This window comes from Eulemur rufifrons, unplaced genomic scaffold (genome assembly GCF_041146395.1).
Source record: "Eulemur rufifrons isolate Redbay unplaced genomic scaffold, OSU_ERuf_1 scaffold_81, whole genome shotgun sequence".
NCBI lineage: Eukaryota > Metazoa > Chordata > Mammalia > Primates > Lemuridae > Eulemur > Eulemur rufifrons.
Genome location: NW_027182863.1, coordinates 70,238 through 93,098, shown reverse-complemented (window position 1 = coordinate 93,098; position 22,861 = coordinate 70,238). Strand labels below are relative to the sequence as shown.

The 22,861-nt window shown below is 55.5% G+C and overlaps 1 protein-coding gene across 3 annotated transcripts in view; it reads left to right on the top strand.

Annotated features, from left to right (window-relative positions):
* ARHGEF10 (Rho guanine nucleotide exchange factor 10) overlaps positions 1 to 22,861 on the top strand; it is a 62,394-nt gene that overhangs the window by 4,797 nt on the left and 34,736 nt on the right. Inside the window, exons 4-17 of one of the 3 annotated variants that reach the window (XM_069464611.1) lie at positions 1,907 to 1,909; positions 2,123 to 2,186; positions 3,958 to 4,034; positions 4,604 to 4,660; positions 5,473 to 5,636; positions 7,844 to 7,960; positions 10,359 to 10,473; positions 11,688 to 11,791; positions 14,698 to 14,775; positions 15,037 to 15,216; positions 16,527 to 16,643; positions 18,183 to 18,272; positions 19,728 to 19,898; positions 21,522 to 21,667. In XM_069464611.1, coding sequence (XP_069320712.1) covers positions 1,907 to 1,909; positions 2,123 to 2,186; positions 3,958 to 4,034; positions 4,604 to 4,660; positions 5,473 to 5,636; positions 7,844 to 7,960; positions 10,359 to 10,473; positions 11,688 to 11,791; positions 14,698 to 14,775; positions 15,037 to 15,216; positions 16,527 to 16,643; positions 18,183 to 18,272; positions 19,728 to 19,898; positions 21,522 to 21,667 — 1,483 coding nt within the window. Of the gene's footprint in view, positions 1 to 1,906; positions 1,910 to 2,122; positions 2,187 to 3,957; positions 4,035 to 4,603; positions 4,661 to 5,472; positions 5,637 to 7,843; positions 7,961 to 10,358; positions 10,474 to 11,687; positions 11,792 to 14,697; positions 14,776 to 15,036; positions 15,217 to 16,526; positions 16,644 to 18,179; positions 18,273 to 19,727; positions 19,899 to 21,521; positions 21,668 to 22,861 lie in introns of all 3 variants that reach the window. The other 2 variants (XM_069464610.1, XM_069464612.1) reach the window with 2 other exon arrangements.

Below are 22,861 nucleotides of genomic sequence, written 5' to 3'. Positions count from 1 at the left end.
TTTTGCATTGTCAGCCTAGAGCCAATCATAAAGCTCTGCTGTAACAAAGTCCCGGGATAGAGGAACAAGTGACCCTGTGTGTGTCTGTTGATCCTTTAAGGAGAAACGAGTGCACCGACCTCTTTCCCGAGGTGGTGGAAAAAGCGTGGATTTTGGCCTCACGCCTGGGTTCAAAGTCCGCACTTCCTGCCTGGACAGCCCCGCGGCTTCCGAGCGCCTGTGCCGTGTCCTGCCCGGCCCTGCAGGGCGGTCCTGGGCGCACATCCCAGCCAGGCGCCGTCCTCGCCCGGCCGCGGAAGGTTCCGGCCCTGCCTGGAGCGCAAGCCTGGCGACACGACACCGGGGAGCCGGGTCCTAGTGTTCTTCCTCCTGACCAAGACCTCGGCGTCCGCTGGGGGCCGCGGCGCCCGGGTGCTCCCGGAGCAGGGGGAGCCCGGGCGGGGCACGGCTCACCTTCTCCCGGCCTCCCCGCGGCAGGTCACACATGGGGGACGCCCAGCTGGGTGCGGCTCGTTTCCCGCAAGGCGCACGTGCCGCCCGCACCGGGCTGGAGTCCGAGCTGTGCTCTGGGCCCCCCGGGGAGGCTCACCCTGGGAAGTGAGTTTGCTGCCCACCGGCACGTCCTGTCTGCTTCAGCGCTGGGGGGTATTGTCGTGTTTTGAGGGGTTATTTGGGTGGTTCGTGGAGGCCGCGGAGTGTGGCGGGAAGAGCAAGCTTTGGAGCAGGCGGGTTTGATTTGAGGTCCCGGCCCTTGGGAAGATGCCTGAGTTTTCCGTGTCCTGGAAAACTGAGCGTGTTAGTGCCCGTGGGGTTTGTGGCGCGCTGCCCAGCAGACCCGGTCACCTGCATCTCGTGTCTGTTGCCACGTGGCATCCAGCCCTGTGGCCGCGCCCAGCGTGACCAGGAGAGCACGTCTGTGCGTGAGCTCGGCCTCCCGGCTGCCGCAGTTCTAAGCGGCTTAAGAACTGTCGTTTCGCCATGAGATAAATGCCATTTAGAAGGCGGTTCGCGGTCGCTGTCCCGCGTAGCGATTAACAACCAGCAACCGCTGAGCACTTCGCTCTCCTTCCCGCGTCCGAGCTGGGCGCCCCGCGCGGTGGCAAAGCCGTCAGGGGACCCGGTGGGTCGCGCACGGTGCGAGTGCTGTCTGGGGCTCTCCGCAGCCCCAGCCCTGGAGCAGGAGGGTCTCTTCCTGCTCCGCACACTCCTGGGGCGTCTCTGATGGTCCCGTCGTGTCCCTCTGCGCGGACCGGCACTGTGGCCTTTGCCAGGAGCTCACCGCCCGTCGGCCAGCCCCAGACAGAGGTGGGAAGGGAACCCCGCTGGGACCGGCCGGCGTGTGTGTGTGTGTGTGTGTGAGTGTGTGTGTGTGTGCGCGCGCCTGTGTGTGTGTGCGTGTGTCGGTGTAGGGGTTCGCTTGTCAAACGTAACAAGTTTAACTAGTTCCCCCTTGGAGATCTTAAGCGTTTGCAGCAGACACCCCTTCTGATAAATCACAAACGTGGCTTCCCACGAACACGTAAGGGACGGGAGAGAGTATTTCATTGCTGGCCTAGCTCTGGTCTGGTGTATCTGGGCGCCGGGGTGTTATTTATGGCTCTTTCCGAAGCCCTCAGGGTATCACACTGCATTATAGTCCTGTTCTAAATACATTTTATCTAAGAGCTAAACACTTCTAAATTTATCAGTTAATCTTTATGCTAAGATAAGCCTACTGTTGATAACAAATGGAAATATGAAATCATTTTAAGGATAAACAATCAACTTTAGTCCGGGCACAGCAGCTCACACCTGTAGTCCCAGCACTTCGGGAGGCCAAGGCAGGAGGATCTCTTGAGGCCAGGAGTTTGAGACCAGCCTGGACAACATAGTGAGACCCCATCTCTAAAAAAAATAGAAAAATTAGCTGGTGTGGTGGCGCGTGCCTGTAGTCCCAGCTACTTGAGGCTGAGGCAGGAGGATGCTTGAGCCCAGGAGTTTGAGGCTGCAGTGAGCTGTGATGACACCACTACACTCCAGCCCATGTCACAGAGTGAGGTCCTCTCTCAAAAAAAGAAAAAATCAATTTCATAAACATTTTTGTCTGTCATAAAACAGCATCAATTTTTTTCTTTCCTCTCAGAGACACCAGAAGTCACAGAAGGTCAGCAGTTTAATTCTCTAAGCTCCGAGGACCCTGCAAACAGGTAACTTCGTTCATCTCACACACTTGTTCTGAGTTCTTGCCTTTGTCCCGAGCTGGGGGCAAGGTGCTCCGGGTGCTCCCTGCCTCCTCCTGGGGTTCCTGGAGTGCCTGGCCCTGGGTGTCGGGCTCACAAGCTCCTCGGTCCCCCCGTGTCCCCTGGGGCTCCCAGGGTCGGGAGAAGAACTGAGTTTATTTCGGGCATCGAGCTGCACCGGACAAGTGTGGCCGTGACTCTTGGCCCTGTTGGTTTCCACATGGTTTTGGTCATTCAGACCAGGCCCGTGACAGGTGAGAGTGTCCCTGTGTGAGCCCTTTAGAAGGTGCTTGGGGGACCTAGGAGCAGCTCTCCCCTGACTCGGGGTCCCCGGCCCAAAGACAGAATTGTGTCAGAAAACAGATCCAGCCAAGATGTTTTATTTTATTCCGTATAAAATTAAAAATTAGTGGTGGCGTGTTATCACCCACTGGTACCCCAAAACTCACTATGAAAAATATGTGCATCGAAAAGACGAATGGTTTTGGGAAAAGGAATATGAGATGTGTGAAAATAACCTCCAATGACTTTTAAAAGTACGAAGTGTCTGGAACGTATGGAAACAATCGGGAATAATGTAAAATACCAGTCACGTTTGCTCCAGGTTTCTGGGGGTTTTTTCTTACCTTTTTGGGGAGTAACTTTTTGTTTTGATATAATTTTAAATGTAAAAAGTGCAAGAACACGGCTGTTCTCCGTGGCAGATGCTCTGACGTGTGCATGGCCACACCCGAACCCCGTGTCCTGAGCGTGGGGTGTCGGCATCTGGACGCCCCCCTCCCCCCCCCCAAACCCCGGGTGTTTCAGGCTCGTTGGGACTTTGGCACAGACAGTTGCGAGGGAGGGGCGGTGCCCTGCGTCTTGTCACCTCACTTGATGTTAGCGATTCTCCCCCACTGGCGGGTTTCCGGGGTGTTCGCTGCCTGTCTGGTGGTCGCCCTCCTTCCCGCCTCTGCCTTCCAGCTCCTGCTCTCACGCTGCTCGGTCTGCTCCCCGCAGGGCGCGGGCGTCTCGCCGTCTGGCCACCTCTGTGTCCCCTTTGTGAGCATCTGTGCCTCTCACGGGGCCATGCTCAATCTGTCCGGTGACCCTGATCTTGTCATTCTTCTGAATAGAGTGTCCCCAGGCTTCCGTTGCCCACGGGCTGAAACCCAAGTCTTACGTGGGGGTCTCGCGTCTGTCTCTGGAGGTGGAGAGGCCGGGCCTGCCTGGCGCCCCCTCCCCAGCAGCGGGCGACCCTAGGAGGCCCCAGAGAGGCTGGTGACAGTCAGGCCTCTTGCAGCAGGGACCGTGTTTCTCCTGTGCCCCCCGCCCCGGTCCCACACACTGGGCTGAGCACCCAGTGAGCGTTGGAGAGCACTTGTTTACAGAGTCTCGCACGGAGATTTGAACTGGGGTGTGGCATGGTACCGTCCGGGAAAATGCTCAATTCCCACACACAGTAGCACACACATATATATTTACAGACACATATTTACACACACACACATATACTTACACACACATATTTATACACATATATTTACACACATATATATTTATTTACCCACACATTTATACACATATTTACACACATACTTATTCACATACATTTACACACACATATTTACACACACACATGTTTACGCACACATACTTATTTACATGCACATACACACGCGCACACCCTAGGGGCATTCAGCAACCTGACGAAGAGGATCCTTCTCCGCGTTCTGACCTCCGGTCTGTTTTCTTTAAGCGAAGACCGAGCGGGTCAGGACGGCAGCGTGCTGGCCCGGTGGGTGGCGGATCCGGCCAACACCGCCTGGATGGAGAGTGAGTCCTGCCCACAGCAGCGGGGGACGGGGGGTTCTTTATCCTCACGCCCCAGATCAGATCCAGAGCTTTACAATGGGTCGGTTTACTCCCCGTATCAGCAAAAGCTGAGCTTGTGAGCATTCTGGGCCCCTCACGCCGTCCTCACTCCCCTCACGCCGTCCTCACTCCCGTCCGAGCGCCTGTCCTGCCCTCCCTGGTCCCCCTCGCCCCCCCCACACCAGGCTTGTTTCTGTGGTGACACTCACGGATTCGGGGACAGACACACGTGACTCGCAGTCTGTCCCTGCGTTGTGCCTGCACCCCCAGGCCAATGTGCAACCGAACACAGAACCACAGAACTGCTCAGTAGTGACATTTTACAGCTGGTCCATCTAGAGCCATGTCCTTCATTCCCAGCAAAACATTCTGCCCTAAAAATACCGCGTCTGCTCTGGCAACGCGGCGTTAACTGCGCTTAGAAGCCCTTTGAATAACTGCAGCATCTCGGGACCGTGGCCCCGGCTGACTGCCGTCGGGCTCCGTCTGTGTGACGCGGTGTTTGAAGTTTTCCTCCCTTTCTGTTCCAGACCCTGAAGAAGCAATTTACGACGATGTTCCCAGGGAGAACTCAGACTCCGAGCCAGGTTGGACTCTGTCTGGAATTGGGTTTAGGGTCCGGCCTGGCACCTTTGCCTCCGGGCGTGAAGTGACGGGTGTGTGTGTGATCCTGGGTGGCCTGTGAGGCAGCGCAGCTCAGCCCATGGCGTGGCAGGGTGTGGATCTTGCCACCGAGACGGGCCCCCTGCCCTCGGCATCGCAGACGTGGGTCCTTGTCCCTGTGTTTGGTGACACAAACCCGGCGTGTTCCTCGCCGGGTCTGAAACGACTGATGCACTAGAAGCATTCGGATACAGTAGTGGGTTATGTACACGTTTTATTAGAGCATTTTCGTCACAGAAGGAAAACGCACAGTTGCTGGACGTGAGCCTCACTCGTGCTGTGCCTGAGTCTCTGCCACGTGTCTGTCTGTCTGTCCGCCTCTCCCCACCCACCCTCACCCGTCGGCCGTCGGCCGCTGCCTCCCTGCCGGGTCTCCCTGTCGGTTCTCTGACTCTTTTACAACTCTCACATTTATACAGAGGAAGGTTTTCCTTCATGGAAAGTTCTCTGTGGCCGACACAGTATTTGGCGGAATCGTGGTGGTGGATTCTCACGGCCAGTGCCACGAACCACCTGAAGGGCTTTTCTGGGCCCCCGTGGGTCACCGCCCGGGTGGCGGAGGCCTGTGTGGCCCCTTTCCGGGGCGTGGCCGGGGCTCTGCGCTCCCCTGGGATTATCCCGCTGTGCCGCCACCCCCGACTCTGGGCCACTTGGCAAAACCACAGACCAGCACAAAACGGTCGGTCGCGAATTCTAAATCTGCGTGTTAACTTCCCTTTGGCATTTGTGCCTCCAGATGAGATGATTTACGACGACGTGGAGAATGGAGACGAAGGTGGAAACAGCTCCCTGGAGTACGGCTGGAGCTCCAGTGAGTTCGAAAGCTACGAAGAGCAGAGCGACTCCGAATGCAAGAACGGGGCGCCCAGGTCCTTCCTGCGCAGCAGCCACAAAAAGCAGGTACGTGTCGGTCCCGTGTGCCAGGGACGGCACCCAGACGTGGGCTTGGGCCTCGGACACGCGACCATGACTCACATGACACTTAAATAGTCACTCGCTAAGATGCTGATGGGTGGTCTGCGGAGAGCATGAGCTGTTGGCAACGGAGACGGGTCTGTGATCACGGGGGGATTTGGGAACTCAGACTTCGATAAACTAAATCACTTAGAAGGTCTCAGGCGAGCTCACCGCCTTGAGGACTTTAAGAAAGCAAACAGTTACTCTCTGAACCATGCGTGTTGTGTGTTTGCACGGTGCACGTGACCACCGCCTGCCGGGCACGCTGAGCAGGTGACGCCGACACGGCACAGCTGTACGTGGCTTCCGGCACGAACAGGCAGACGCAAAATAGAAGATGTTAAAAAATGATGTTAAAGGACAGAAGCTTCTAGGCTGCTCCACCATGATCCTTTCTTAAAAGGAATTTTTAGTCTTTTTTCTGTGTGTGTGTGGAAAAGTCATCAGATTGAGGTCCAGGCAGACACTTGAGAGGCTGGGAGGGGCCGGGCTGGCCCCCTCCTGTGGAGGTTTTCGGGTGCGGAGGTGCCCGGCTGTGCGGTGTCTGTTTGGTGGCGGGGTTTTTATCTGGCTGTTTGTAAAAGGGTGAATCTGTGCGAATCCATGGCAACATCCGTGCACGTCACGCGCTGTCTGTACGAGGCCCGGATGCAGGCCACACGTGGTCCCCGTCCCGGCTGGCCGGTCGGACGCTGTCCTCGGCGCAGACTGACCTGGGGCCTGACCACAGGGCCACTGGAGTGGCCAGCTTTACCCCACCCGACCCCCGACAGCCCCCGGTGACCAGAGACTGCGTTCCTAGACGTAGCCGCCCGCTCCGTGTGGTTCACAGGTTATCACGGGTTGCTTGGATTTCCCACATTCTGTGAATTTGTTTCATGAAACTCAGGAAGACTCTGCCAGTTCGTGGCGGTCAGCTCGCTGCCCAATGTGACTAACAAGCTTTGACCAGGAACTGTGGCCAGAATTATGACGGCTGAGATTCACAGCAAACGAGGCCGTGCTTGCAGTTTGTCACGGCCAAGGTGGCATTTACCGCACACGGCCCAGTCAGATACACGTGATTTAAACAGGCTAACGAAGACTGCTGGGCTCTGATTCCAGCAGGTGGCGTGCCCAGGGCACCTGGGGACACGTGTTAGAGCACTTGCATTCTGTCCTCACGGCGGGTTGCGGACAACGGGGCCAGGTCAGGCGGACCACGGGGGAGCCCCTGGCAATGTCGGTAAAGGGAACGCCCCCGCCTTGTCCTCAGGCTGCACCGGGACACCCGGTGAGAGCCGACCGCCGTAGCCGCTCCTGCCGGGAGAAGCAGCAACGAAAGCTGGAGCTCGGTCTGTGGGTCGGGTAGAGACGCAGGAGCCAGAGCGAGGCCTTTCTCTCCGCCTCCCGCACCGCCAGGCGCCAGAGCAGCGCCTGCAGCGGGGCGGGACGCGGGGCAGGCACAGACAGGGTGCCCTGGGGTCGGGCCTGCTCAGGGTGGCACTGCCAACCAGTGCCAGGTTTCCCAGTGCAAATGTCAGATTCTAAAAACAACCAAAATAAAACTATAGGTTGCTCAAGAGTCATCTCAAAAACAGGCTCAAATTTTTATGAAAACCTGCCTATGGCGTCCTTGACGTGAGGACTGGCCGTCGGAGGAGCGGTGGCCCAGCCGTGCGTGCACGAGGGTCGGGGGCTGCACGGAGGGGTCCACAGGCCCCTAGCGTCCCCTCGGCGTGCAGGCCGTGAAGAGCCGACGCCGGCCACGTCCCAGCACGTCACCTGTCAGGGCACTTTCGGACGCAAGTGTCTTTGCTCGGGTGCTGACGTAACAGGAGAATTTTACGTGTATTTTATATATTTGATCGTTTTGATCCCATCAAAATACACATGAGCGATTTTGCACAGATTATTTTGCGCATTTGTCTGCTCTTGTCCGGCACGGAGGAGGCTGCGGTCCGGCTCGTGGGAAGCCGCGTGTGCCCTGCGGTGACGCACTCTGCTCCCTGGTGTGTCTGTCCCCCGGGCTGGGCTGGTGGTCGGGGCTCCCGCCTGGCCGGGTGGTCCCGCAGCCCCCGGCCCCACACCGCTGGCGACGTCCTTTCGCTGTAAGACTGTCTCCAGGTCCCCAAGGGCCGCGTGTGAAACGCTGTCTCTCTGTGCTGTAGCTGTCACATGACCTGAGCCGCTTGAAGGAGCACTATGAGAGGAAGGTGAGGGAGCTGATGGCCGGCACGGTGGGCGCCGTGGAGCTTCAGCAGCTGAGGCAGAAGCAGGAGCTGAAGGTAGAGTGGCCGGCGCGGGCCGCAGACGCGCGGTGACAGGAGAGAGCCGGGCGGCTCCGCTGAGCACTGGCCTTCGAGCAGCGGTTCTCAAAGTGTGGGCCAGGGGCGCCCGGCGTCCCCCAGACGCCTGCGGGGTTCACGTGCTGTGAGACGGGGTTCACCCCTCGCTCTCACACCTGAACGGAGGGGCAGGCCTTCCTGGTGTCACCGCCGACGGGCGCGGAGCCCGGCTGTGTCCCAGAAGGGCAAGACCGTGCCACTTCTCTTGTCTTGGAAAACGGACTAATTTTTCATGCATATGTTATTTAAGATAACATATAATAGATTTATTTTTTTTAAATGAATAGCTATAAAAATATTAAATTTTTTTCTCAGTTTTAACGTCTGTCATAACTACAGACAAATAAAACCCTGATCAACTCAAGCCATTTGGGGCTCTGGGTGGCTGTTGAGAGCGTGCGGTGCTCCCGAGACCACGTTTGAGAACTGCTGGATCTGGAGGTGGCGACGGTCACTTCTCGGAGACGTGTTTTAAAAGGGCACTGTCAAGTAATGTCACTTCAATTAGGTCTTTTACCCCTCTGATACTCTGCGATCTGTTCACGAGCGTTGAACGACACCTCACTGAAAACAGGCGTCTGCTCAGAAACGTCCGTTCCGCGGCCTGCTGTGCCCGGCTCTGAGGCCGTGGGATGCCCGAGGATACCGCACGTGGCTGGTGTCCCCGTGGGGCCCGTGACGCGGGGCCCGGCTGGCAGGTGCCTGGGGTGGCGGCAGCCTGGGGGTTTCTGGGGACGAGCCCGGGGGCGGAGTGCAGAGCCAGCTCGGGGCGGTGACGGTGGCGTCTGGAGACACCTGCAGACGTGGGCAGAGTGAGGGCCACGTGGGGTCAGTGGCCGGCCCAGCGTCCTCCCGTCACTGAGTCAGAGGGGACCAGGCCGGGGACGTGACTCAGGCAGCTGACCCCTCCCAGAGTCGGGTCTCCCGCTGCTTCGCGTGGAGCTGGGCCGGGCTGGCAGAACCTGACCCGGGAAGGCCGGGACGGGTCTGGGGGAGGAAGAGCAGGCAGGAGAGGAGCCAACTGGAGGCGCTTCGCAGTGACACGAGCAGAGACGCCGGGCAGGGCATGGGGGCCGGGCCCACTGGCGGTGCCAGGAGACGGGACCTGGGAGGTTGGCCAGGACAGGGCAGCGGGACTCGGCCCCTTGTTGGGGCTGCGGGAGGCGGAGTCGGGAGTCCCGGCGCCTTCCGTGTCCTTAACGCGTGGCAGGAGAACAGTTGTGCAAGTGGTGGAATCGCAGTTGGGCGCTGGCTTGGCGGGCGCACGCAGTGTCACTTGAGTGGCGGCCGGGTCGTCCTTAGGAGGCAGCGGAGCCTGCAGCGTTTGGTCAGGGCCGCCGTGCGGGAGCCCAGCAGGCTCCTTGGAGAGGTCGGTGAGAAAGGACAAAAGGACGCTGGTTTGTCCCCTGACAGGTCACCTGGGTTTCCTCTAGAGAAGGTCACAGTGTCCAAAGGCCAATGCTCAAATGGGAGGTTGTGCAAGAGTGAAACACGGAACGCCACGGCCAGGCAGCGTGGCAACCTCCCAGCCGCTGGGGAGGCCGAGGCGGGAGGTCGCTCGAGCCCAGGAGTTCGAGTCCAGCCTGGGCAACGCAGAGAGACCCCATCTCTAAAAAGAAAAAAAAAACAGATTAGAACTAAAACACGCAGACGTGCCGGGAGCCCGGACGGTCGCGAGTGATGGTCAGACCTGGCGCTGAGGAAGCCAGACTCAGCCACGCGGGCCACGCGGGACGTGGGTTTCCACCCCTGAGGTCTCTGCAGGGCGGCGGCAGGTCCTTGTCGCTGGGCCTCCCCTTTGGCCGTGGCTGGCGCTGGGTCCTCGAGACCCTCGGTGGGAAGGGGCCCCGGGAACGGCCGGCCGCACCTCCAGCGGGACAAGGGCAGGCAGGGCCCGGCGGGACGGTAAAGGCTGAACCGGAGCCGCGGGAGCCTGCGGTTCGCTGTGTTCCCGCTGGGTTTCGGGCAAGCGGTCTGACATCTGTGCGCGGCGCGGCCCCTGTGACCTCCACAGAGCTCCCTGTGTTGTGAGTGGTTACGGTAAACACTGGCTGTTAGATGTAGCGGGAAACTTTTTAACCATGGAAGCACTCTATTTTTGAAGCTTGTTTTTTCCTGTTTTCAACAAATAAAAGCAACCAACCAAACAAACAAACAAAAGTAGCCCCAAACCACACACACACAGCGTAACCAAGAAACCTCTCCCAAATCGGAAAGCCAATTTCAGGTGACGTTTCAAGCCTGAACTACTTGACAGTATTCTTTTAAAATAAATTAATTGAAAGTGGAATCTTGTTGGGTCGTCGCACGTCTCACGTGCTCCGTCTTCTCCGCGCAGATGCAGAAGCTGATGAAGGCCGCCAGGGAGGGCACCAAGGACGGGCTGGAAAAGACCAAGGCGGCCGTGAAGAGAGGCCGCTCCTTCATCAGGACCAAGTCGCTCATCTCGCAAGGTCTGTGGCCGTGAGTCCTCAAGGGAACCACCGGCTCTGCGGTCCCCGTCCTCGCAGCCCGTGTGTGGTGGGGGCGGCTGTCCCAGTCCCCGCCAGCCTCGGGCAGGGTCCCCGGCGGCTGGGGCGCAGCAGAGAGTCTCAGACTGAACTGACAAGGGACGCGCCGTGGGCGTTGGTCCCCCTGTTGCCGTCTCCCCTGCAGAGTGTGGTCTGTCCCCGGCAGCACCGCCACCGCCTGGGTGCCAGGCTCTGGGAGCTGGTTGGAAACACCCTCTGTGGCCCCCCAGGGCGCGTGGTCTGCAGGCCGGTGCGGTCCCCACGAGGCGGGTGGGCAGCCGATCGGGGCAGCCCTGGTCCAGGCTGCGAGAGGCCAGGACTGGCCTCTGGTTGAGGGGTCTGGTCTTCAGGGGGTCCGTGGGCAGGTCGGCAGATACCAGGCAGAGCCTCGGTGTCCTGAGTGTGAAGTGCAGGGCGAGGACTGGGCTGTGCTCCCCGCCCTGCGATCCCGGGAGCACCGACGGCAGCGCTAAGAACGCAGCGAGGCCGGGCCCACCCCGGCCGCTCTCAGCCCCTGAGAGGGGTCTGGACGGTGGTCAGCTTCTCTCAGCCCCTGAGAGGAGCCTTCCGTGTAGCCAGGGTTTCGGGTCTTTGAATGAGAAACCCTCAGGTTTCCGTGACCCTCTTTGTGGATTCTTTAATGGAGTTAGCTGTATCCAAGTTTTTAAACACAAATTTAGTTTTGGTTTAAACTGTTTGCTTTGGGGAAAGTTGTGCTTTTTCAGACCTCCAGAGACAGGGGCAGATGGAAAGTCACCGAGTCCCACCCAAGTCTCTGTTCTCAGCCATTCTTGGCAGCCACGAGTTGTTTTCGATTGTGACATTTTACAGATTAAAAAATTAAAATATTTAGTTTCTAAAATATTAGAAATCTAAAATATTGCCACTCTGCCATCTAGCTATTCAAAGGACACCTCTGCCTTTTGAAATTAAACTTCAGATATTGAAAATTTCAAATGTGGACCCACACTTTGTTACCCTTACAGGAAGGATATTTTGTTGGGTTAAGATTCCACTACACTGATAGCTGGTGGAAGGGAGCGTGGAAAACGAACTGTCCGCACAGAACCTTTGCTTGACAGCTTTTTTCACTGTGGTGATTTTGTTGTGAGTCTGTTATTTCCATGTAAAACTCGTGCATTCTGGCTTTTTTTAAGACCACAGATCTCTCGAGGAGGAGCAGAACCTGTTCATCGAGGTGGACTGCCGGCACCCGGACGCCGTGCTGACGCCCATGCCCGAGGGTCTGTCCCAGCAGCAGGTGGGAGGGGCCGCGCGGCGTGTTGATGTTCGGGTGGTTGAGTCCTGGGTGGGAATCAGGCTTCCACGGCCTTGTCTTTGGGCAAAAGAAAGAGAAAACTTCCGCAAGAGGAGCAAGACCACCGAGTTGTGGGCGGGCGAGGGTCGGGCGGACGCTTTCCAATGGGTTTGGGTTTTCCCCCGTGGGCAGCGCGGTGCAGACACACATGCCTGGATCCGTAGACAGATACGGGCGCAGAGAGACAGGTGGGCAGGTAGATCCGCACAGAGCACAGTCGGATCAGAGAGAAACGACACAGAGATGCTCGGGGGCAAGGCCAGGGCTTAAACCCAGATGGAGCAGGGTCCCCACCAGCTGCTAACACCGGGCCAGGCTGCAAGAGGCTCACGTTGTTTCATGGAACCGAAGCGGAAGCCGCGGGAGCGAGACGACCCAGGGCGGAGGTGCCCAGGTGGCCAGCGCTGCTCGGAGACGACGGGACGAGGCGCCGACACAGCTGGGAGACGGTTGCTCAGTCGCTGCCACTCGGGGCGGCGGGAGCCCCAGACGTGCTGCGGGCATTTCCCCCGCCCGTCCCCGCGGTGCTGTCGGCCGCGGATGCGTCTCTCCTGGGGAAGCCCCGGCGCAGGGGCCGTCAGTGGTCTGAATCTCGTCCCCAGCTGTGCGAGGACGAGTCCCTCTGACCACAGCCCGGTCGCCGAGCCCTCCGTGTGCCCTGCGGGGAGGTGGGCCCTGAGCGGCCGCTGCCGGAGGAGGAGGGCTGTTGACAGATGTTCCCGGGAAGGGAGATTCTGGCACTTTCTGCCCACGCTGCGGTCAGGCTCACCCACCCGATTTAGCCTCAGGAGTCTGAGGAGGGACTGGGTCACCAAGCATGTCTCGCCCTCCGACGAGGCTCAGAGCAGGACCCTCACCCACCCAGTCCCCCACCACCGGGCATGGCTGGGTCCCTGCTGGGTACGAGGGCACCGAGTGGGGGGCGTGGGCTGGTGTCGGAGAACACAGCGCAGCGTGACGTGTGAGAGCAGAAAGTGCAGACGAGGCAGAAGGCTCAGAGGAGACGCTGCCGTGGAGTCAGGGGACCTTGGCAGGGAGGGGCCCCGGGATGGGGTGTGGGCGGAGGGGGGAGCCAGGGAGTCTGCTGTGTGCCCTGCTGTGTTCTGCTGGGGTCGACCCGGGGCTGGGGTGCCGGGGAGGCAGCGTCAGCATCAGAGCCTCCCGCCCACCTCCCCGGGCTGCGCCTTGATATGTCGTCGAATTTACGTGCAGAAAAACGCTGACTTCACACGCAGTAGCCATGAAGTCCGAGAGACTAATTCTCTTTTTGTGTTTTGAATGATCTCACACCAACTCCAGATCCTTCGTCCTGATGCACTGGCATCATCTCAGGACTTTAAAATATAGACATAAATTCCTAGGTTTGGCCCCCAAATGTTGTGACCCAGGAGCCGTGGGCTGGTGTCTGGGAATGCGAATTCTGGAACTAGGAGTGGCTTGTGGGGAGTGGCTCTGTCCCCAGAGTCTGAGCATCACCTTAAGGTGAAGCCTCGGGCCACACTGCCCCTGCGAATCGGCCACCGCAGGGCGGTCACCGGGCTGGCTCAGCCTCCCGGCTCCTAATCTCGTGTGCGTTTGGTTTTAACCCCAGCACATCATTATTTTTTAAAATACGTCAATTTCTTTTGTAGGTGTCCTAGAAGGGTTGATTTTTGCCTTACTTTTGTGATTCAATAGTGCCTTTTAAAAAGAGGATAATCACCCCTTGTTGACAGTGTTTTCTAAATCTTGGTTGCCCAGGAATCCACTGGACTGGGGGATGTCCTGTGTGCAAACGCTCTCTTCGCCCACCAGGTGGCGCTGCAGACTGCAGACAGCATCTCGCAGCGCGGCGGGTTGCCTGGGGCATCCTGGTTTGTGCCTGTGGTGCGTTTGTGTGTGGCGTGCGTAGGTGTGTGCATGCGTGTGATGCGTGCATGTGTGTGCATGTGTGCGTGTGCATGCCTGTGGTGCGTGTAGTGTGTGCATGCATGTGGTGCGTGCAGGTGTGTGCACGTGCGTGAACGTGTGCTCTGGTTTAGAAGCAACGCTGCTGTCACGCTGCTCTGTTTTCCATGGGTTGGCAAAGGTGACTTGCTGGGCGGTCGAGGTGAGCAGAGTGGCCTTACAGCCGCACGTCCGTACACGCGTGTGCCTCAGCAGTGAAGAGCAAAACAGAAAACAGCGTCAGTGTTTGAAACGCAAGCATCTCAGATTGTGGGGGGGGAGGGTTGCTCTAAATGACAGGAGTAATTTACCATCCAAATTCTTAGCCTCGTAGGTGGATGTTTGGACGGTTAAAAGATCTTTCCGAAGATTAAAAAAAAAATCTCTTCTTCCACCTTCCACAACCTTTCTGTTTTTCTGTGACTTTGGAATAAGGACTTTAGATAAGTCTTGTTAATGACATTCATCGACCAAGACTGAGACTGTTTTTATACTTAAGTATGAAATGTCATCTGACTGGGTGTGGGACCCATGAAACAGTCAGTTGATTCAGATCGTCATTGTCACATAAGTGAGTGAATTTTTTCTAAGTGCTATAATTTTATTTGCCCTGCCTGAGTTATAGTTTAAAACTGAGATTTAAAATGTAATATAAATGTGTTGATGGGGGAAAGTATGTTTTGTACCTGTAATGTTATTTAATTAACCTACCATTTGGGGTATTTCAAAGGTCTTTGAAAGTTGCCTTTACCTACTGTTTAAAAATAAAAACAAAAACTTCTTTATCAACAACCCTCAGCACAGAAATAAAACTATGTGTTCCGAGGCTGTTTTCTACCAACAACTCTCAGCATAGAAGTAAAACTTAGCAGTGTGTATTCTGAGGCTGTTTTTCTACCGTTGTGTTTTCTGATTTCCGACAGGTGGTGAGAAGATACATCCTGGGTTCAGTGGTCGACAGTGAAAAGAACTACGTAGATGCCCTTAAGAGGATTTTGGAGGTACCTAAGTGTCGCGTGATGTAATATATATGTTTTTATTATCCTTTTTTAAATATATACTTTTTGTTACATATATGTTTTATTATACACATATATATTTATGAACCGTAAAGTAAGCAAATTTGCAAAATTCTCCAAAGACTTCAAGTTCTGTATCTGTACATTGACATCAAAAGTCACGACGTGTTTTGAAACAAATAGAATGTTAACGTCTTCTTCTATCTACCCCTTTAAAACCTGTCTTCACCTGTTCTGCGTCAGCAATACGAGAAGCCGCTGTCTGAGATGGAGCCGCGGGTTCTGAGCGAGAGGAAGCTGAAGACGGTGTTCTACCGCATCCGGGAGATCCTGCAGTGCCACTCCATGTTCCAGATTGCGCTGGCCAGCCGCGTGTCCGAGTGGGACGCCGTGGAGATGATCGGCGATGTCTTCGTGGCTTCGGTAAGGAGACCCGGGCTCTCTGAGGGCGGGTCCTTTTCTCTGCTCTTCGGTCTGCCGTGTGTTGCTGTGCAGATGCAGCCGTGTCGGGGCCTGTGCCGGGACACAGGAAAGTGCATCCGTGTGTCCTGGCGGGAGACGCGGCCGCCCAGAAGCCCCCGGCGCTGAGTCTCCGCATGGGCAGTTTTGAGGCATTTTATGTCTGCCCGTAGTGTGCATTATACACGTTATATTTTGGTTAGATTTCTCTCTAGATATAGAAGGTTATGAATAAAACAGGTTAGTTTCTGTAACTACTTAAGATAATAATGTTATTAAAGGGATATGAGCTTGCAAGTTTTTTAAAGTGGTCGAATAGTTAAATGAACGCTGTAATCATGATATATGAAATGTTTTTGTGTTTTCTAAATAATTTATATGTGCACCTGATGAAGTGTGTAAGGTGTAGGATGTTTTGGGCATAATATGGACACAAAAGTCTTGCTAAGATATTTGCACAACACCCTTCATGGGTCTTTATGAAAAAAAGAAATAACAGATATTCATTTTGTTATAGCATTTTTTGGCTATTTTATATATTAGCTTCAACTCTTTCTTCTTTAAATATTTACCTTGTCAATGTTTTTTTAGAATGGGAAAAAGTCTTTTTTGAGAAAACACATAATTTAGCAGAAAGCATTACTCCCTCTGTGACAGTCCTGCCGGGTCTCTCTGCGGACGCTGTTGTCCGTCTGTCCCGGGACTTGCGCTTTCTCAGGAGTTTTCCTCTGAATGTTCACACCCAGGGTGAGCGTTTCTGCCTCTTGAAACCTCTGTGTTTTTAGGAAAAGCGAGCGTGTGTGGGGGCTCACCCCTCTGGTGCCCCCGCAGGGAGTGGTCCCCGCTGGTTCCTCGGGCCCTGCAGGGCCACTGGGGCCCCTGTGTTACAATTTCCTGACAGTCTCCCCCGAAGCCCTGGAACTGGGACCCACAGAGGGAGGCTTGGAGGAGTTTGAAGCAGCTCCTCTGTCCTCGGCTTTATTTCTCTGGAGTCAGGAACATCTTAAACCAGCCCCTGGTTGCCGTGGTTTCGAACGAGGGTACCGGAAAGTGCACTGGGGTCCCCAGAGTAAGATGCAGCCCCGCCCCCCCCCGGGCAGTTCCCAAGGGGCCTAGAAGAAAAATCACGCGATCGTGATAAAGTTCGTCCTGGGGGAATGTCACAGTGGCTGGAAGGGTGTTTTGGGGACAGGTTTCAAATCTTCTCTTTTGAATTAGAGACAGGAATGTTGGGCTCACGTGTTACTTCTCATCCGCAATTCCCTGTGCTTCAGTTCTCCAAGTCCATGGTCCTGGACGCCTACAGCGAGTATGTGAACAACTTCAGCACAGCCGTGGCCGTCCTCAAGAAAACATGCGCTACAAAGCCTGCTTTTCTTGAATTTTTGAAGGTAAGTCCTTTCTTTTCCATTTGGGTTTTAATACCCTCTGAAGTTCCATGTCAGACACTTCATAATCACACTTTACCGCGTCTCGACCCTAAATGCGTGATGTTACCGTAAAGATCTCGGTACCAGCCGTAGCACAGGTGTTGGATCAGTGCAGAAATGAAGAGGCAGTTTAGGTCCCGACATAGCTTTTAGAAAAGAGCTTTTATTTGCACATCCTTACGTGTGCAGAGGGGTAGACACAAAGAACGTCAAGACCCGCTCCCCAAGTCTCGGAGTTGCCTTTTCCTCCCTGTCCCTCAGCGAGAAGTCAGGGATAATAGAAACCCCACTTCTAGCTTCCAGATTGGGAGGAGAGAGAGAGAACCACAGCCTTGTCCCGGGGCCCTGGCGCTGCAGCGGGACAGGACGCCTGGTCCCCTGACGCAGGGGGCAAGTTATTCCACTGGGGCCGGGGCCGCAGGGCTTCCCGAGCCCGAGCCGAGCTGCAGGTCGGAGGCTGTGGGAGGACAGGTTGGGGGCTGTGGACCAGACTGAACTCCCCCATCAAAGCCCCTGCTCAGCTCAGGCTCCTTTGTGCGAGACCCTGGTTTGCATTATAAAGCCTTGGGACACAGTGTGTTCTTGCCCCTGGGCTGGATTCCTGGAAACTGCTGCTACCTGGGGCCAGAGAGCGCTGGGCAAGTCCTCCTGCCCAGGGCAGTGTTTCCCCTCCCCGTCTCCCACCCAGTAGGACGGTTCTGGGTGGTTCTGGGTGGTTCCTGCTCTGGCTGGAGCAGAGTCCTGGCCCACCCAGGTTTGCTAAGGGATCAGGTCACAGTCCCCCTCGTGCAGAGTTGCAGACACTGTGTCCTCTTGCTACGGCAGCGTTTCTTCCTCGTAGGGAAAGAAAACAGGCACCGAGTTAGCAATGCCTTTCCTCTGAGGAGTTGTTTCGGCCCCGTGGCGCGACCGCAGCACCCTCCCCTCAGCTCGCCAGCGGCCTGGGGAGATGGCGGCCTGGGGAGATGGCGGCCTGGGGAGATGGCAGCCGGGGCCTGAGCTCAGGGAGCCCGGTGCCCGGGGAGAGGCCGGGTGCGAGGGGCAGTGCCCTGGGGGGTCCGTGCTGCCCCTTCCGCCCAGGGAGCCGGACACCTGGCGCAGCCCGGGTTGGCACCACCCAAGGGCATCAGGGAGCAACAGTCCAGCCCCACTCGGCACCTCCTGCTGGCGGGGAGAGGCGGCCGCCTCCCCTGGGCAACCTGTGGCCAGAACACAGACCCCCGGACACCCCCGGACCCGCCCAGCGCCAAGCCCAGGTGGTGAGATCCGGCCCCTCCACGGGAGCCGCGGGGGCAGCTGCAGCGCATTCTCCCCCAGCGCAGGTGCCGAGAGCACTTGGAAAGGAATCTGGTGAAATTTCTTCCAGCTGAGGCTGAGTTGTGGGTCCTTGAGTAGCCGGGAGTCCCCTCCCGGCTGTCCTGGGTCGGGGGCCGGAGCAGGTGGGCGCCGTGGCCCCGCAGCCTGCTGAGCCTGGTGCCCACCCCCCACCCCCCGCAGCAGTGCCAGGAGGCCAGTCCCGACCGGATCACGCTCTACAGCCTGCTGATGCGGCCCATCCAGCGCTTCCCGCAGTTCATCCTCCTGCTGCAGGTAGGGAGGGCTCCGGGCGTCCCGGCGGCCTGCATGCTGCCCCGGCTGTTTGGGAAGAGCGTGGGCTGGGCCTCGTGGCAGCGGCCGCCTCTCAGGCCCCTGACGCCGGTCTGGGTGGTGTGGAGGGTCAGCGGGGGAGGGCGGAGGGGGTGGGCACCACCAGTATACGGTGTTGGTGCCAGAACTAGATTCAAGATCATCCTTTTCTGCCTTGTTAGGATTTGATGCGACTCCCAGGAAAACAAATGTATAGAGTAGTTTAAATTTTCCATCCAACCTGGAAACATTTACTGGTCTACGCAGTGTTCTTTTCAGATTTTTAAAGCAAGGTTTAGAAAGAGGGTCACACTGTTGAGTTCTGTCACTGCGCACGTCGTACACAGACACAGAGAATGGGTGGCCGAGGGCAGAACCATGTTTCGTCTGAGAAGCGTGTCGGGCTCACCTCTGCCCCTCAGCACCTCAGCATGTCGTATGTGAGAGCAGGGTGGGCAACAGGCTCCGTGGAAGCTCCAGGTGACAAGAATGTCATTTTGTCATTGCTCTTCAGGGTTTATGTGTGTTTGGCAGCCTTGTGCCATCTTTCTGGTGACCATATGGTGGCTTTGCTCCTTGCACCCTCCCTGCAGTGTCCTCGGGCTCGTCTGAGGCTGCAGGGATGGACGGAGGTGGCTCAGCTTCCTTCTCTTTTAAGACTGGACTATTTTTTTAGTGCAGTTTTAGATTCAGAGCAGAATAGAGAGGAAGGTGCAGGGTCCCCAGGTGCCCTCTCCCCACACGCACAGCCCCCCGGTGCACCTGGGAGGGTGAAGAGCCCACATGGACACACACTGACCACCCAGAGCCCACCGTCTGCGTGCGGGTCAGCCCTGGAGCTGCACCGCCTGTGGGTTTGGACAAACGTATCAGGATGTATCGGCCGCCCACCGTCGTACAGAGTAGCTGCCTTGCCCTGAAATCAGGCTCCGTTTTCAGTGTGGGTGGGAGGCCCAGAGAGAGCCCCTGCCGTGTGGGGGCACCATGGGTACAGTGGTCTGGTCGGCACTGCAAAACCGCCGCACCCTTGATGTGGGGAAACTGAGTTTTTGTAGAAAGCGGCTGGACCCATCTGTGCCCGCATTCACGTGTCTGACTCAACACGAGAAAAACAACCTAATCATGATCTGGAACATCGTCCCGGAGAGCAAAACATTTCCAGGATCGTGCCACGTTCGTATTTGGCGTGTCCTTTGTTGTACAATGCTAATTTTTGGATTTTGTTTTTGCAAAGGGAGCTGTTCAGATGTTCAGCCAAGCCGTGACTCAGTTTGTGATCCCTTCCCCAGAATATTTTCTATTTTTCCCCAGAATAACTGATGTCATTGCCGTCCCCAGCTGTCAGCGTGTGAGTGATGACTCGCCGCTGGCCAGAGGTGTGCGCGTGGTGACCGCCGCGCTCTGCCTTGCCCCCCACAGGACATGCTGAAGAACACGCCCAAGGGACACCCCGACAGGCTGCCCATCCAGATGGCCCTGACCGAGCTGGAGACGTTGGCAGAGAAACTGAACGAGAGGAAGAGAGACGCTGACCAGCGCTGTGAGATCAAACAGATAGCAAAGGCCATCAACGAAAGATACCTGAACAAGGTTGGGAGAGATTTTTTTCCACCTCTATTTTGAAATTATTTTTGCTTTGTACTAATGAGGCCATTGTTACTCATCCATGCCTAACTTTGGAAACGTTTGGAATAATTCCCTCGGCCCGGAGTTCTTCCCTGGGTGTCAGTGGAGACCGGCAGCCGTGTGCCAGGTCTGGACATTGTGTGCAAAACCCTGACCATCTGTCTGCGTTCTCTTAGGAAAGGGGCTCACAGATTCATTGGATCCTCAAATGGATCCAGGTTAAGAGCGACTCGTTTAGCTTAATTCTGCTTTCAAAATACTGCATTCATTTTAGACAGTGGTAATCCAAGCTGGACGTATTCACAGACATTTCTGTTTGTACCCACACGTGCAGAGACTGGGCTGTATTGATCACGAATAAGTGAAGCAAGCACAGGAGGATGCCATTTCCTCCGCCAGGCTGTGTTTGAGCTTTGTATTTGCAAAGTCATTCTCCTGCCTCAGTGCTCTGATTTCATGTGGTTTTGCCATGTTTACGTAAGGCCCTGGTCCACGGGGAGATGTTGATGTATATGAGCTGTATTAAATTATCACAGATAATAGTCCATGTCACTAAAGTCACCTTTTATTTTTGTTAATAGGACTGATTTTCTACCTCCCAAAGACATTCAGTACTTTAACGATGAGAACTTTATGATAACACATTTTAAGCCACCGATTCTCCAAATGGTCTATGTAGGAATTTTGTCAGCAGAAAATTGCATCCGGTTCTACTCCTAATGCAGTTCATGTCATCTACAATCGTGCTCCTGTAGGACGTGACTGTCTGAGGGGACGGGGAGCCCCGAGGCAAAGGCAGACATGACGGTGCATCATGCATGTTGCATGAACGTGTGTAGAGTGTGTCTTTCCCGGGAACACGTATGTCGAGAGGAGTCCAGCGTGAGGCTGCGTCTCCACAGATGCAGCCAGTGTAGACGTAGACCCAGAAGGCGGTGGGACCACCCGGGCTGAGGACCCCGCTGGCTACACTGTTGTGAGGAGCGTGACTTCCACAGGACGTAGCGTTTTATCGGTTGGTAGGAAGCGTCTTTCCAAAGCACTGATGGTATTTTGTCTGGCTCAGTGGAGTAAAATGTGGCACATCCTAGGAAATTAAGACGCTTATTTAATCATGTTTACTAAATCATGTTTGCTTTGGGAAAAGTGAAATTACAGAGTAATTACTTCCTGCAACAACGGTTCCGGGTTGAACTGTTCAGGGTTGTCAATCCCGGATGGTTCGCTGCAGGGAAGCCCGAGAGGGAAGCGTGTGGTCAGGGGAGCCGTGGGGACCGACAGGGAAAGAGCAAGGGACCAGTTCCGTGTAGAAACTGTTCGCGGGGGCAGTGAGTTCCTTTCGCGTGTAGGGTGACTGCAAACAGTGATGTCTGTGAAACGCTCGGTTTCTAGAAGCGACTGTCAGAATTGTGCACGGTCAGGGCCCGCGGTGGGAGTGGGGGCGTCCGGGTTCTCCTTAAAGAAAAACATCTATAAAACCACGATGCTAGAAACTCCCGTATTTTGCAAGACCTTTTCCTCGTCCTTTGTCTATTGTGGGTAAACTCAGTCGCGGCCGCTTAGTTGACTGTTGTTTTGAATATTCAGCTTCTCAGCAGTGGAAACCGATACCTCGTTCGATCCGACGACATGATAGAAACGGTTTACAACGACAGAGGAGAAATTACTAAAACCAAAGAACGCCGCCTCTTCATGTTAAACGACGTGTTAATGTGTGCCACGGTCAGCTCACGGTAGGGACGCACTCAGTTGTGTTGATCTGTCTCGAAATGACACGCTAGAGGTGTCTCGGCCCAAGGGAGTGACTGTTAATGCTCTCATTCAAGCTGAACTGATTTCTGGGCCAAACTTAGCGACTGAAGGAAACTTTGTAACAAACGAGTGCGTTTTTAAATGTGTTCGGTGCACATCGTAGGTGGCTGCTGGGGGAAACTAGATACATGCCGGTTTACTTGCTCTTTAAACAGGGCTGATGTTAGAGCTAGAAACGAAATTGAGTTTTTTAATAACCATCTTAAATCATTGTACAGTTCTGTTTTTAATTATTGAAATTCTATATTGCTGATCCTCTATACATGTATTTTTGTTAAGTGTTTTTCTTATATAATTAAATTGGTTATATTCATATTTGGTGTAAACCAAGAAAATAAGTAACACTTTAACAGTTCTTTTTTCTTTTCTTTTGGGGGTCTTGCTGTGTTGCCTGGGCTAGAGTGCAGTGGTGTCATCGTAGCTCACTGTAGCCTCAAACTCCTGGGCTCAAGCCATCCTCCTGCCTCAGCCTCCCGAGTAGCTGGGACAGCAGATGAGTGCCCTGATGCCCAGCTAATTTTTCTATTTTTTTATAGAGACGGGGTCTCGCTCTTGCCCAGGTTGGGCTCAAATTCCTGACCTCAGGTGATCCTCCCGCCTCCCAGAGTGCTGGGATTACAGGCGTGAGCCACCACGCCCGGTCCAGTTCTTTTATTTAATATAGTTTGACATCAGAATTGTTCTCCAACACATAAAATGTTGTAGTAAGTCGAGGCTATTTGAGAATTAAAGGGTCTTTAAATATAGACGGATCGTAAGGGAGCTGATGTAAAATTGAACACAGTGCTCTGGGTGCTGTGGGAAGTAACACAGGCTAACGTCTTGCAAGAGTCGGTTGTTAGAGTTTGAGTTTTGGGAGCCAGTGGCCAGAGCATCCGTAGCTCGAAGTCCCCCAGGGAGTGTGAGCAGCACGGACCGTGGGCAGAGTGACAAGCCAGCACACCACTAGCTGTGGCGTGTTCCCTGTGCCCGGCGTCCCCGTCCCCCAGCCGCCAAGCACACCTGTCGCCTCCTCCATGGGAACGAGGGGTTTAGATTCCAAGAGGATGAACAGAAATTTTGATAAGAATTCGCGGGCATTTCTATTTTTCTAATTGGAGGCGCACTCTAGCTCG